At 33.9% G+C, this 12632-nt stretch overlaps 1 protein-coding gene across 1 annotated transcript in view; it reads left to right on the top strand.

Annotated features, from left to right (window-relative positions):
* The window catches only part of TRPA1 (transient receptor potential cation channel subfamily A member 1), a 31960-nt gene that overhangs the window by 8036 nt on the left and 11292 nt on the right, over positions 1-12632 (top strand). Inside the window, 10 exon segments of the mRNA XM_036406387.2 lie at positions 74-210; positions 2495-2543; positions 5541-5640; positions 6640-6740; positions 8013-8182; positions 8297-8461; positions 9101-9215; positions 10449-10615; positions 11470-11566; positions 12499-12558. Coding sequence (XP_036262280.2) covers positions 74-210; positions 2495-2543; positions 5541-5640; positions 6640-6740; positions 8013-8182; positions 8297-8461; positions 9101-9215; positions 10449-10615; positions 11470-11566; positions 12499-12558 — 1161 coding nt within the window.

The following is a 12632-nucleotide window of genomic DNA, read 5'->3' as shown; positions in this document are numbered from 1 at the left end:
TGTGTTTAATAGATTGGAAGTTAGGTTTCTGAGGTTTAAATATTTGTATTTTGTCTGGTTTCCCCATTTATAGAATGAAAAATGCACAGCACTTCATTTTGCTGCCACTCAAGGAGCGACAGAGATTGTAAAGCTAATGATGTCATCCTATGCTGGGGAGGAATCCATTATTGATGCTGTAGATGGGAATAAGGAAACATTGCTTCACAGGTAGGAAACTGCTGTGCCAGATTTCATTATGAATTGTGAAGCATGATATTCCTAGTTTATTCCTTGTGTTTGGAGCACCCTTCCACATAATCTGGAACTTCTCCATGGTGTGGGAGATGGTTGTAGTGCAGTATGAAAGAGGAAAAGATTTGGTCAGAATATTAAAAACCTTGGTGATGATACCAAAATGAAAACAGTTCCAGTTATCTTGGAGCCATGTCAAGGAATGGTCACTACAGTTTGCATTGAAAATTTACTCCAGTAACATTGTTAGGGAGCAAGTCTGTGGAACTGTTAACATCTTCTGACAATGTGGAAGAAATGCTCTTATATAATCACATGATGTTCTCCAGAAAATGAGTGAAAAATAATATGAACTGTTTAAAAGAATATTTTCCTTTATTTTCAAAAGGAAATATATACCTGATCAGGTAAAAGGAAATGTTTGTACGCTTCCCTGTGACTTCGAAGTTGCAGAGATGGTGTTTGTGTATGTCCTAATCCTTAAGACTTGTAGTCTTTTATACTCCATTTAAACCCAGAGCACTAGACTGTGGAGAAGTTTCCTAAATCCTTTGTAGCAGAAAGGTACTTAGTTAAGCAAGCTGGCTCCCAACTCTATGGAATATATATTTCCCTATCTATACATTTTTTGCAAGAAAAATATGTTTCTCTGCATTTAACTGTAATAATTTGACAGTGTTATTCTACAAGTTTTACAGTATGAAGTAAGTGGTAGAAGCAGTGGATATGATTGTTCATTGGACACAGTATAAAGTGGAATGATTCAAAGATAATTGAAGACATTAAAGAGTTTGTTGTAAAACTAGGGTAATGTTTGGGTACACTTGGAAATGTTACCATGGCAGAACACGATTATAGATAAAGTGATGACAGAATGCCAAATCAAATTGTGCAGACACATGTACTATTTAATAGATAACTGGCTGCCTTATCTCTGAAAATTATTGTCCTTGAAAAAAGCTTGGTTAAAAGGACAACTCTATTTTAGTCCCTGTGTCTGTGAAACAGTAAAAATGATATTAGCAAGAATCATCATGAACATAGAAAGTCACCCAGATATTGCAGAATATAAAAAAAAACAACCTGAGTAGGAACGTTAACTTGTTGAGAAACAAAGAAGCAGTGAAGTATAGGTAGCACTTGATGCTTTCGCATTCTTACTGTCATGTTTCCAACTAAATATTTCATAAAATAACTTTGCTTTCTCTTCAGTCACATTGGAATTTATTTTAGCATTTGTGAAGCATTCAGTATTAATGTGTGGCTGGAAAGGTCCACTATAGATAATGGAGGCATCTCTGCATATTTGGAACCATGACTTGATTTTTAAAATATGTCTTTTGAGCAATCAGTTCTAACTATAGTACACCCAATGTTTTATTACCTCTTATAATGCTAAGGCAACTGTTATCATCTGAGATACAGTACAACCTTGGAACTGTCCTTCTGTGTTGCTTATTGAGTCAAAATATTTTGCAGAGGTCTGACTTGTGGAAATGTTTTGTGTGTGCGTATTTACTGTGCTATACTTTCATGCTTCGACCATTTTTTTTACTGTAATATATAATTCAATGCCTTACTGTAGAATAAAACCTGAGAAGATTCCAAATGTATAGACAGCTTTAAAATATTTTTGATAAATAGCATAAACTTTTTATAAGTATAAATAACTAATGCTACTGACTATGCTCCAAACGCCCAATTTATACCAATTAGTTTGTTCATAATTTTTCAAGTAGACTTGCCTGCCACAGTCAGAATACATGCTTAGACATTGCCATTTTAACCTCACACTGGCATTATTGCACAAAAAACTTTTGTACTTTTGTATAAAACCAAATTATTTTTGAATAATGAAATTAATTTGAGGCTCCAGGAATGCTTGAACAAAACTGCATATGAAATTTATGCAATTCTGTACTGACCTTGTGTGGCACATTGAATGATCTGACATAAGAAATTGCTGTTTCTCCTAAAACTCAGTGGTAAAGTACCTGTTTACCTACCAATAAGGTCTTTGTTTCCTGCAGTGAGTTTTCAATGTAATAACTGAAATGCACTTAGTTTGAAAAGATAACGCCATGCAAAAATATAAAACCAATTTATTAAGATGAATTATGTAATAAGGGTATACCTCTGTCTTTTTATTTTAAAATTGATTTATTTGAAAATATTAGAAAATGGAGAAGAGTGCTATTCTTTGGCTTGAAACATCTTTGTCCTTTCTAATATTACTGTATTTTTGCATTTTTCTCTACAGAACAGCACTGTTTGATCATTATGAACTGGCGGAGTATTTGATTTCAATGGTAAATATTTAATCAAGCAACATATTTAGAGAGATTATTGCTATCTATTGCTGCAGGTCTGCGTAGAGAAAATCATAAAGTAGAATGTGTTCTCAGGTATAGGCTAATTAGATAGGTAGATATATGCATTTCATAATGTATAATTGAGAGTTACATTACAACAGTAGTTGTTGATCCATTATATCATCCCACAGTTACAGAGGATGAAATCTTACATTTTTATTTCCATTTTACTAACTCAGAAAAGTTTCATAAACATCTTTTACCAGATATAGTGAAGTGGTCTGGTCATTCTACACTCTTCAGACATGAAATATAAAAAAAAAAGGCTAAATATGCATAGAATTTCATCTGACCTTTTTCAAGACATAAATAATTTCTTTAAAGAATGTTCATATGATTACTATGGGATAACATAGCCATATATCAAAGTTTTTGTATGATCTAGAAAAATTTTTTATTCTGTGTGGTTTGGTTGTATTTCTTCAGTGAATAATTATGAAGAATAAAGGGAAGAAATATAATCAGGCATGCTACTGGCTATGTTCCCAATTTGTCCATAGCTACTGGCTATGTTCCCAATTACGTCCATTATGTCCATTTGTGCCAATTAAACTAAGGCTCATAATCATTTTGTGCCCCTCTCAGCTGAGGACATCTTCAGAAATCATCAGATTTCTTTTTTGTTTTATGTGTGTTTTGCTTCATTTCATGGCAATTATACTAAAAGCAATTATCTCCTACATACAGTTTTGCTTTTCTCAGAAAGTTTGCTACAGAGACTTGATTTAGTTAGAACTAGATGTTGGGCTTACTTTTGATTTAAATATGAAATGGTGAGGTTTGACTACTCAAACTTGTCTGACAAAACCAACTGTCAACAAAACTTATTACCTGAGAAATGCAGGTAAAAGTTTTTGCATTTGGAAGCTTATGTGTGCAAAACATTTTGTCATAAATATCTTTAACGCTGCATTTGCTAAGAATAAACTTTCGTTCCTTGAGCGCAATTTGACGAGTTTGGCCTCTTCCATAGAAGGCTTGCTGAGGGTTTCTTTGGCTTTCCATATAAAGTATGTCAGGTTTGATGCTTTAGGACTGTTTTAGTTTTCCCTGTCTAGGAATGGCTCAAAATGTGTCAGTGGAGTGTTAAATGTACAACCTGTGCTGCCTCCTCCCTTGGACTCCTGGCAAGATCATTGAGTTCTGCCTCTGCTGGGGTGTACATGAGTGTGAAAATAAAAGGTGCAGCAATGTTACTGCCTGAAAGGACTAGCAAATTCCAGTTCATAAAGGTTTTCCAGTTTTAGGAAAGAACAAGATCTATTTATTTTACACATTAAATATTCACATTTTGCTCAAAATAAATAAGCAGTAATTTTACATATTTTCTTCCTGTTTTTTGGACTTTTTTTCCCTTTTGCTTCTTTCATCTTTTCTAAAAGGAAAATGAAAGATTAAATAGGTATAAATAATAATTGATATTTACAAAATTGGCATGATTGTTTTTATATTAATATCTGTTTAATTCATTTATGTTAATGCATTTGGGGCAACAGAAATGGAAAATTAAATGAAGTTCAAAAACTATTTTCCAAACTCTCAATTTAGTTGTATCATAAATGTGGTAAATATATAGTTACTTCTTACTGAGATAAGTATTTATGAATGCTGCAAAATTCATTTTACTGAAAGCTGAGCAATTATGTTAGCTGGTGAGAAGGTGATTGAATATTACATAAGGAGCTAGAAATTGCTGCCCTGTATTCATTGAAATAAATGAGACAATTGGATAAAAAAGATCTGTTTCTTAATAAAAAAAAAAACTTTTAAGATGTTGTCTGACCTTGTAGAAAGGTACATGGGGAAAGGGTCTTGCATATATTACTCCCAAATATTTAATGAACATACATTTTAAACTCCCTATTCTCTTTGGTAATCTTTGCACATTTATTATGTGCTTCTTATTACCACGTTACAGGTGTTACCATCCTGGAAAGTAAATATTACTTAGGATTGTGATTAATTCTCTCTCAAATTAAGACTGGAACCAAAGATGGTTCAAGTTAATGGAAAAACTGCCATCAATTTTTTTTTCAATCATCTTTGGATATTATCTGAAATAAAATAGATTTTTTTGTGTACTTTGTTCAACTCATCAAGTTTGACTTGCAACTTGGTATCTAGAAAAATTGATATCCAAACTGTCATAAAATATACATACATCTCATTGGTTCATTTGTGTGTATCTTCCTGTTCCCTTGGTGGGATTTTTTAGATAAATATGTTTATGCTTGTAGTAGTACTTTGCTGATATGACCATGGTGATACTGTGACTATAGTGACCATACTGTCCTGGCAACAGGTGTCAGTGCAAAAGTAGACATCACAGAATAAAATATGCCCCTGTTAATACAGCTGCTTTGGCATCAAAATGGACTTGGTTCAAACCACTTGTGCTGAAGGATAGAAAACTAATATAGATTGAACTATATTAATGTCTGGATGCATTATTTCTTGAATTATGTTCATACAGTGTAGAGGTTTAGAAAGATCTTTTTCTGGTAATTGTTTGATAGGTAAGACCACATCATTGAAAGGGCTACCATTTTTGCATTTTTCCGTAGCGTCAGTCCTGGTATTTTCAAGTTAGAATTTTATATTGAGAATACATGGAAAGGTTCTCTAACAAAAGACGATAAGCTGTAAGTTAAGTACACCTAGAAGTAGGCTGCTATTATTTCAGCATCTGAATATTTATATAAAGATGACTGGACTGTGGTTGATGGTTAGAAAACCTGGTAGTTTTATGGAGAGATGTAATGTGTTTATTTATTGATTGATTTATTTATGTAATGTGAAATTATTTATCTGGACCATCTGGAATTACTAAGAATGCCTGTATTTCTGCTATACTTAAAAAGGGCAAAAGGGCAGCACCATTTTAAAGTTTCATTTATTCATTGTTCACCATAAACTTGGAATTCTTTTTCTCAGGGGGCTAATATTGATAGTGTTGACATAGAAGGTCGATCCCCACTTCTGCTGGCCACTTCCTGTGCATCATGGAAAATTGTGAACTTACTGCTTTCTAAAGGTAAAAAGGAATATACACATTATCTATCTATCCATCTATCTATCTATCTATCTATCTATCTATCTATCTATCTATCTATCTATCTATCTACTTTCTTTGAGCAGGGTTCATTCATTTTAAAACTCTACATCCAGCTTCCCTCTCAATTTGACTTCACTACTTCAGCATCCAGCCCAGGAGCAGCTGAGCTAAACAGCTGCACACTGCTGGTATCCCCTGAGATAAAGGAAAAATTGGTGTGATGATTTCACCCCTTTTACTACAGCATGAACAGGCTGTAGAACTATCTGTGTGTGCCATGTGTCATGCTTCTCAAGGTGGAGGTGGCACTGGCAATCCATCCCTGCTCTCCTTAGCAGATCACAAAGTAAACAGAGCTGCAGAATAAATACACCACTTAAACAGAGCTGTGTTTCATACCAGCAATCATCTTTAAATGTTAAAGCCCACCATTTAATCCTTATCTGTGGTTTTATAAAATCACAGTCACCTTGAAAACTTTTGAGCTTTATCTCTTTCATTTGCTGCATTTTTGTGCAACTTAATGATTATTACTGTATTTCCTCTTGTTAATAATATAAATTATTTTCCTTAAGAGCCTTATAGTAAGTTTTGAAACTGCAAAAAGGCTACAGCTTTAAAGATTAGAAGAGGTGACTATCTGCATCTTTAAATTTCCTCTTGATTTGTAGGTGATCAGCATCTTGGAATGTAAGGGCCCCATATAAAACATTGTGCTGCTTAGATGAAATACAAAATGCATACACACAAAATGCTGAAAGCTGAGTTTCATTAGGGGTGATTTTTTTTGGGAAAAAAAATTGTACATTACAAGATTGACTTAAAATATTATTTTATAGATTTATAAGAATTATTTTATAAAATTTTATAGATTATTAAATATTTGTTCAACATTTGTCCCTTTGTCTTAAACATCATTATGTAGTGTCAAGAACCAGCATTTTGAAGTTGCTGGTGTTTATTTCCATATTTATTTAGGAGCAAATGTGTCATTAAAAGATCATCTTGGTCGGAATTTCTTGCATTTGACCGTATTGCAACCTGGAGGATTACAGCATCTGAATGAGAAATATCTGCAGGTACAGCAAGCATCAGTTTATGTCTTTGTGTTACCCTTTCTAGGAAAATGTAAAGAAAAAAGCAACTACCATTTTATTTTGGTATGTTTGTAAAAATTTTTGGTAATTGTTAAATAGTCCAGTGTCACAAAAAATGGTTTGAAGAGGTACATATCACATATCTCTCATGAAAACATTTCAAAGCCAATAATACAGTTTTCTTATTGCCAGGCAAAGGAATAACATAATCCCATAAATTATTTTGCTGTTGGGGGATTGAATAGCTCAAGAGGTAGGCAATAAAATATAGAACTTTTCACTTCTATTTTCCCAGCTTGCATGCAGCAACGCCAGGAGACATGCTCATAATCACTCAAGATCTAGAACTTTATAAATCGTTTGCAGCATATTCTGCAGGAGCTTTTTGTGGACTGGACCATAAAGAAGTCTTGGATTTGGTTTTTTAAATATTTCAAACATAAATTTGTATTTGGCTATGTTGAAATGCAGCAATCATATTGATAGAGACCAAGCTTGCCTGAAAAATTTAAATTTGTTGTCCTCCAGAGCTCCAGATATAGCATTTTAAATGTGAATCAAATATAATTCATCTTACAACATGCGATGAAATCTGTGAACACCTTTGATTGTTATTCAGGATGGGTTTAACCTCCCTTTTCAGCAGATGTAGTGAATCTGTTTCAAAACAGTGATGATAACCTTCAGCATTGACTTTCTGATTATTGATCATATCAATAATTCAGAGAAATAAGTGGATAGGATGGTGGGAGGAGTTTTTTAGTTGTGTTAAGAAAGGTTGTAGAATAGTGTTAGACAAGGAAAATGGGGAAATGAAGATGAAAAACGGGAAATAAATTAACACTGTAAGACAGTGAACTGCTGGGTTTTGACAGTCAGAGGTTTTGCTACTGACTATAGACTATAAGACTGCCTTTAGGTTTGGTACAAGCCTTCTGCTGCCAGCAGTGAGCATTGCATTGGAATGGCAGCAAAGAAGAATTTCTTTTATTGTGCTGTGAATGGGTTGCAGTGAGGAAGCAGGATGGTAAACTCCTGTGCTCTTTAAAGAGTAGTCATTTGAAAAAATTGTGACCCAAAAATCAGCAGATAAAAACAGTGCTCTTTGTTCCTAAATTTTATTTTATTTCTTATTTTTAGATACTGCTTTAGAGTATTAATGCTATTGTTGCAAACTATTAGAAACTATGGAGCAGAAGAGATATAGATGTAATTCTGTGCTTTTGTTTTTGGGTACCTCTTGGGGGATAACAGATGGAGCATATTAAAAATCTTGTAGTGGATGAAGATAATGAAGGATGCACTCCATTGCATTATGCATGCAGACAAGGTGTGGCCCTCTCTGTAAATAATTTACTCAGCCTCAACGTTTCCATCTACTCCAAGAGCAGGGACAAGAAGTCACCCTTACACTTTGCTGCCAGGTTAGTAGCACAGTCCAGGCCATGGAATCCATGTCTTGCCTTTCATCCCTGTGTCTCTGACATTAATTTCTGTGCATTAATTTCTGTGCATTAATTTCTGTGCATCTTGCAAAGCTATGGGCGCATCAATACTTGTCAACGACTTATCAGAGACATGAAAGACACAAGACTTTTGAATGAAGGTGATAAGAAGGGAATGACTCCCCTTCACTTGGCAGCCCAGAATGGTCATGAGAAGGTAGTTCAGTTTCTTCTGAAGAGAGGGGCTCTCTTCCTCTGGTAAGTATACAGATTTTCATTGATTAAGTCAAAAAAAAACCCTATCCCCCTATGTTTTATGTTCATCTGCTGGGAAGTTAATGCAATATAAATATAAGTACAGTATATCAAAATAATTATTATATTCATATAGGCAAATACAAACATACAGTATAGGAGCATGGTTATAAAATACTTGTAAGTCAGAGACTAGCTAGCTGTAAAACCAAGGCTTCTAGTGCTAGGGGAACTGAGGTTTCTCTAAATCCAGCTGAGAGATTATTGAACATTTTCATGTGAAAAAAAAATTGGTTTGGAAATGTTACAATCATTTCAGCTTCACTCACAGGCTTGAGAAGGGTTTCTTAGTTCACAGGCGTTCTGCCTTGCACTGTTAAGTTCTGCCTTCAGGTCAAAGAGCCTCAGATCTCAGAAACAGATGAAAAGGGAGAGATCTAACTACTATTATTGAGTTGAACCTTCTGCTTCTGAGTGGTGCATTGATCATCACATAATATTTGACAGAATGTATGGACATCTCTGCAACAGTCATGCCAAAGAAAAGAGGTCGGAGTCAAAGGAACAGGCATTTACATTCACTTTAAATTTATAAAAAGCTTTTTTATTTATAATTTCTAATTTTATACCATTGCATGTAAGTGATTATAAAGGCTGGACAGCCCTGCACCATGCTGCCTTTGGAGGATACACTCGCACAATGCAGATAATTTTGGATACTAATGTGAAGTGTACAGACAGAGTGGATGAAGAAGGGGTATGTGTTAACATTATTTATGTTATTATATGTTTCTTGTCTGCTGTTACTTCTAGAAGAAATGTCAGGGCTAGGCTATTGGTAGCTTTCCACTGTGCATTACATGCGTAATATTTTATTTCCTGTGGCAGACTCAGTGATAAAAGATTTCTTGGATAAATATATGATTGCTGAAATTTTTATCCAATTCTTTTAAGCAGGAGATAAAAAAGATTCAAATATTCTAATAGAAGACATGAAACACTGAATGTATTAGACATGTTCCTCTTGCCCCCTATACAATGCAAGCATATTTTAGCAATGTAGTACAAACACTGCTAATGCAAATTTAAAGAACTTACACAGATGCGAAAAAATCTGGTATCAACTATAGCTCATTAACATGTTGTTCGAAATCCACTGCACAGTGATGTCCAACAAAAACAGCACCTGTCTTGCTCTGGAGTTTGGACAGATGTAGTGTGTTTTAGGTCAAGACAGAATCCCTTTCAAGGATTGAAGGCCTCTTGTATGAACCTGTCCCGTCAGAAATACAGGGTGACCATTTTAAAGAACTGTTTAATTCCCAACACAGAAGCTGTTGCGAATTTCTCTGAGAACTGGTGTTGAAAATGTTTAAAGTACTAGATTAGAAACAAATCTTGACTATAAATTTATGAGAAGCCTTAACTTCAATTCATGAGAAGTCCTTAATTTCAATTGGAAAAATCTGTGTGCAGATTCTGTGCTCAGAAGACTCTCAAATGTCAGTTTTAGTGTATCTTTATTCCTAAACCACTGATTCCTTTACTTTTACAAAAAATCTAAAGAAAAAAATATTGAAAAGAAAAAATACAAAATTGCACTCTCAAATTTTCTTGCAGATTTTTTTTGTATGAACACATCTGGCTATGACTGGATGCTTCTCTTGTTGATTATCAAATAAGGTGTTCTGTGTCTGTAGATGCCATGATTTTTTACCTCTTTGTGACTTGAAGTTCATTAATTACAAAACTAAAAGATATTAATGATCTTACCTATAGTGAGTTTCCTCTTCAGATTTTGCCCTGGTGTAGCTGTAGACATAAAGAACATGTCTGTAATCTCTGTCAGAATCTGACAATATTCCAGTGTTTTGTGTTGCTAGTGAAAGCATTCGAGACTTGCAGCTGAGAAAAGCATGTGGCTTTTCAATGTGGGACAGCATTGAAATGTACTTTTTTAAAATTACTCATGTACTGCTTGTCTGCACAGAACACAGCTTTGCACTTGGCTGCACGAGAAGGACATGCAAAAGCAGTGAGGTTACTTCTTGACTATGGTGCAAAAATTCTGTTCAACAAAGCAGTAGCTTCTTTTTTCCATGAAGCAATACACAATAGGAGAAAAGATGTGGTGTCTGCTGTCATTTTGCACAAAAGGTAAGGCATAGAGAAAATGCTTCTTGAATTTTTTTGCCCTTGTGTTTTGTTTTCATTTTCTTAAATGAGATTAAGTTCTGAAAAACTGTTGTTTAATAAGTAAAACAGAGTACTTATTTTACAATTCCAGAGGTTATGTTCTGTTCTAATCAGCACAAATAAAAAATGGCATAATTGTAATGGACATCAGATATATGGCAAGTTGCTTTTCATATTACATTGAGTATTTGGATTCTGTGTGTAAAAGACATGTAGAAGCCATCAGAAATAATTTTGACCTTTCACATGATGCTTTAATGCCTATAAAATATTAATAAAGATGTGAATACAACGGAAATCGTTCAAGAGATTTAATTTAAAATCATGCTTTTTAATGTTGCAAATATTTTAAAATGTAGCATTTCAACTGCAGTTTAGAATATTTTAGGTTAAGGCATAGGGAAGCCCCACTTTTGGAAAAAGCAATGCACCATTGCCTAATGATGACATCTTTTGGTAAGAGTTACAGAAATACTGACAGGATTTCACTGTATTTATTATTATTCGTGTAATTTTGTAACCCAAGATTCCAAAGTTCGTTCCAGTTTCATATTTTTTTAGGAGGTCTTAGCATAATTGAAACATTTCTGTTTAACTGATAACAGAATTTAACATGAATCATTCTTACAGAAGTGTCCAGAATATTACTCAACTACTCCCCAGACAGCTTCGTTTCCATTTAATAGTGCATAAGATTAGCACATTATATATTATGCTTTTCAATATCTTAAATGAAACTCAAATAATCTAAAAGTAGTTAATTTAAAGCAGATTTAGTTAATTAATTTTCTATTATCTGAAATAATTTTTTGCAGATGGGAAGAAGCTGTTGTGACTTTCTCTCACTCTTCCAGTGCCAATAAGTGTCCTTTGCTGGAAATGGTTGAGTATCTTCCGATTCATTTAAAGTAAGTTTTCTACACATGTTAAAGAAATGACTTCACAAAATAACCTTTGTTGTACTGCATTCATTCTTCTGCTTGCTGTGCTCTCTAATACGTATTATTATAAAATAGAAATAAGTTCACAAAATTATTTCATAGTATTTTAGTGATAGTTTGTCCAGTTTAAGTTCTGTATTAGAAAAGTTCCTAGCTTCCTGAGATCAATGGATTTATAAAAGTAACATAAAAATTATGTATAGATGGAATGAGAGTCGTAAGTGAATTGGGTTCAAAATCATCTGAGATATTTTCATTCTCTTAGCTAACTGCTAAATGACACAGCAGAAATGATTTTTAATTAAAATAGCAAGTGGTGCATACATATATCACTGAGGGGTTATTGGGGACAGGCAAAGGTGTTGCAGAGACTCTATCATCAGAAGGCATGAAAAGGCACTTTATTATTAAAAATCTGTAGTTCTTATAGAAACAATGGTGGACCTAAGACCTGACTGGCTTTTAGGAATCTTCTCTCACATTATTGGTGAACTATGGATGGCACACTCTGGAGAGCTAAATCTATAAACAGTGGTTACAGAAAGAGAGATAATAGTTGTTTGAATTCTTTCCTCTAATTTTCCCACAGCTTCTAAAATCTTGGGAGAACTATGTCTCTATCTGTTCGGAGGATATGTGATTAATACATAGGTATTCATAAACTATTCACACTTCATACTGGTAAACTGGCATATAGCCTTGTAAACTGCATTTACATTTAACTCATACATGAGAACTCTGAAATTTTACGTCTTCAAAGCATACATCATAAAATCTGACTGAGTCATCACTTCTGTTAGCTGATCGTTGTATTTGACAGTCATTTTCTTCTGGTCTAAACATATTCTTTCTGTTGAATATTGCCTATTTTACCTTAATTTACTTTTCTGTTCCTCTGCAAAGCTGGTGTTGGACAACTGCATAATTGAGTCTTCAGAGGAGAAGACAAGTCGAGACTTCTATGTAAGTAGAAGAAGTCTGGGAAAGTACAAAACACATATATTTTAATGAACATGTCAAGCTCATATATATATAAG

The sequence above is a fragment of the Molothrus ater genome, chromosome 1 (assembly GCF_012460135.2).
Source record: "Molothrus ater isolate BHLD 08-10-18 breed brown headed cowbird chromosome 1, BPBGC_Mater_1.1, whole genome shotgun sequence".
Taxonomy (NCBI): domain Eukaryota; kingdom Metazoa; phylum Chordata; class Aves; order Passeriformes; family Icteridae; genus Molothrus; species Molothrus ater.
The sequence above is the reverse complement of the archived record's forward strand: the minus strand, read 5'-3'. Positions and strand labels throughout refer to the sequence as shown.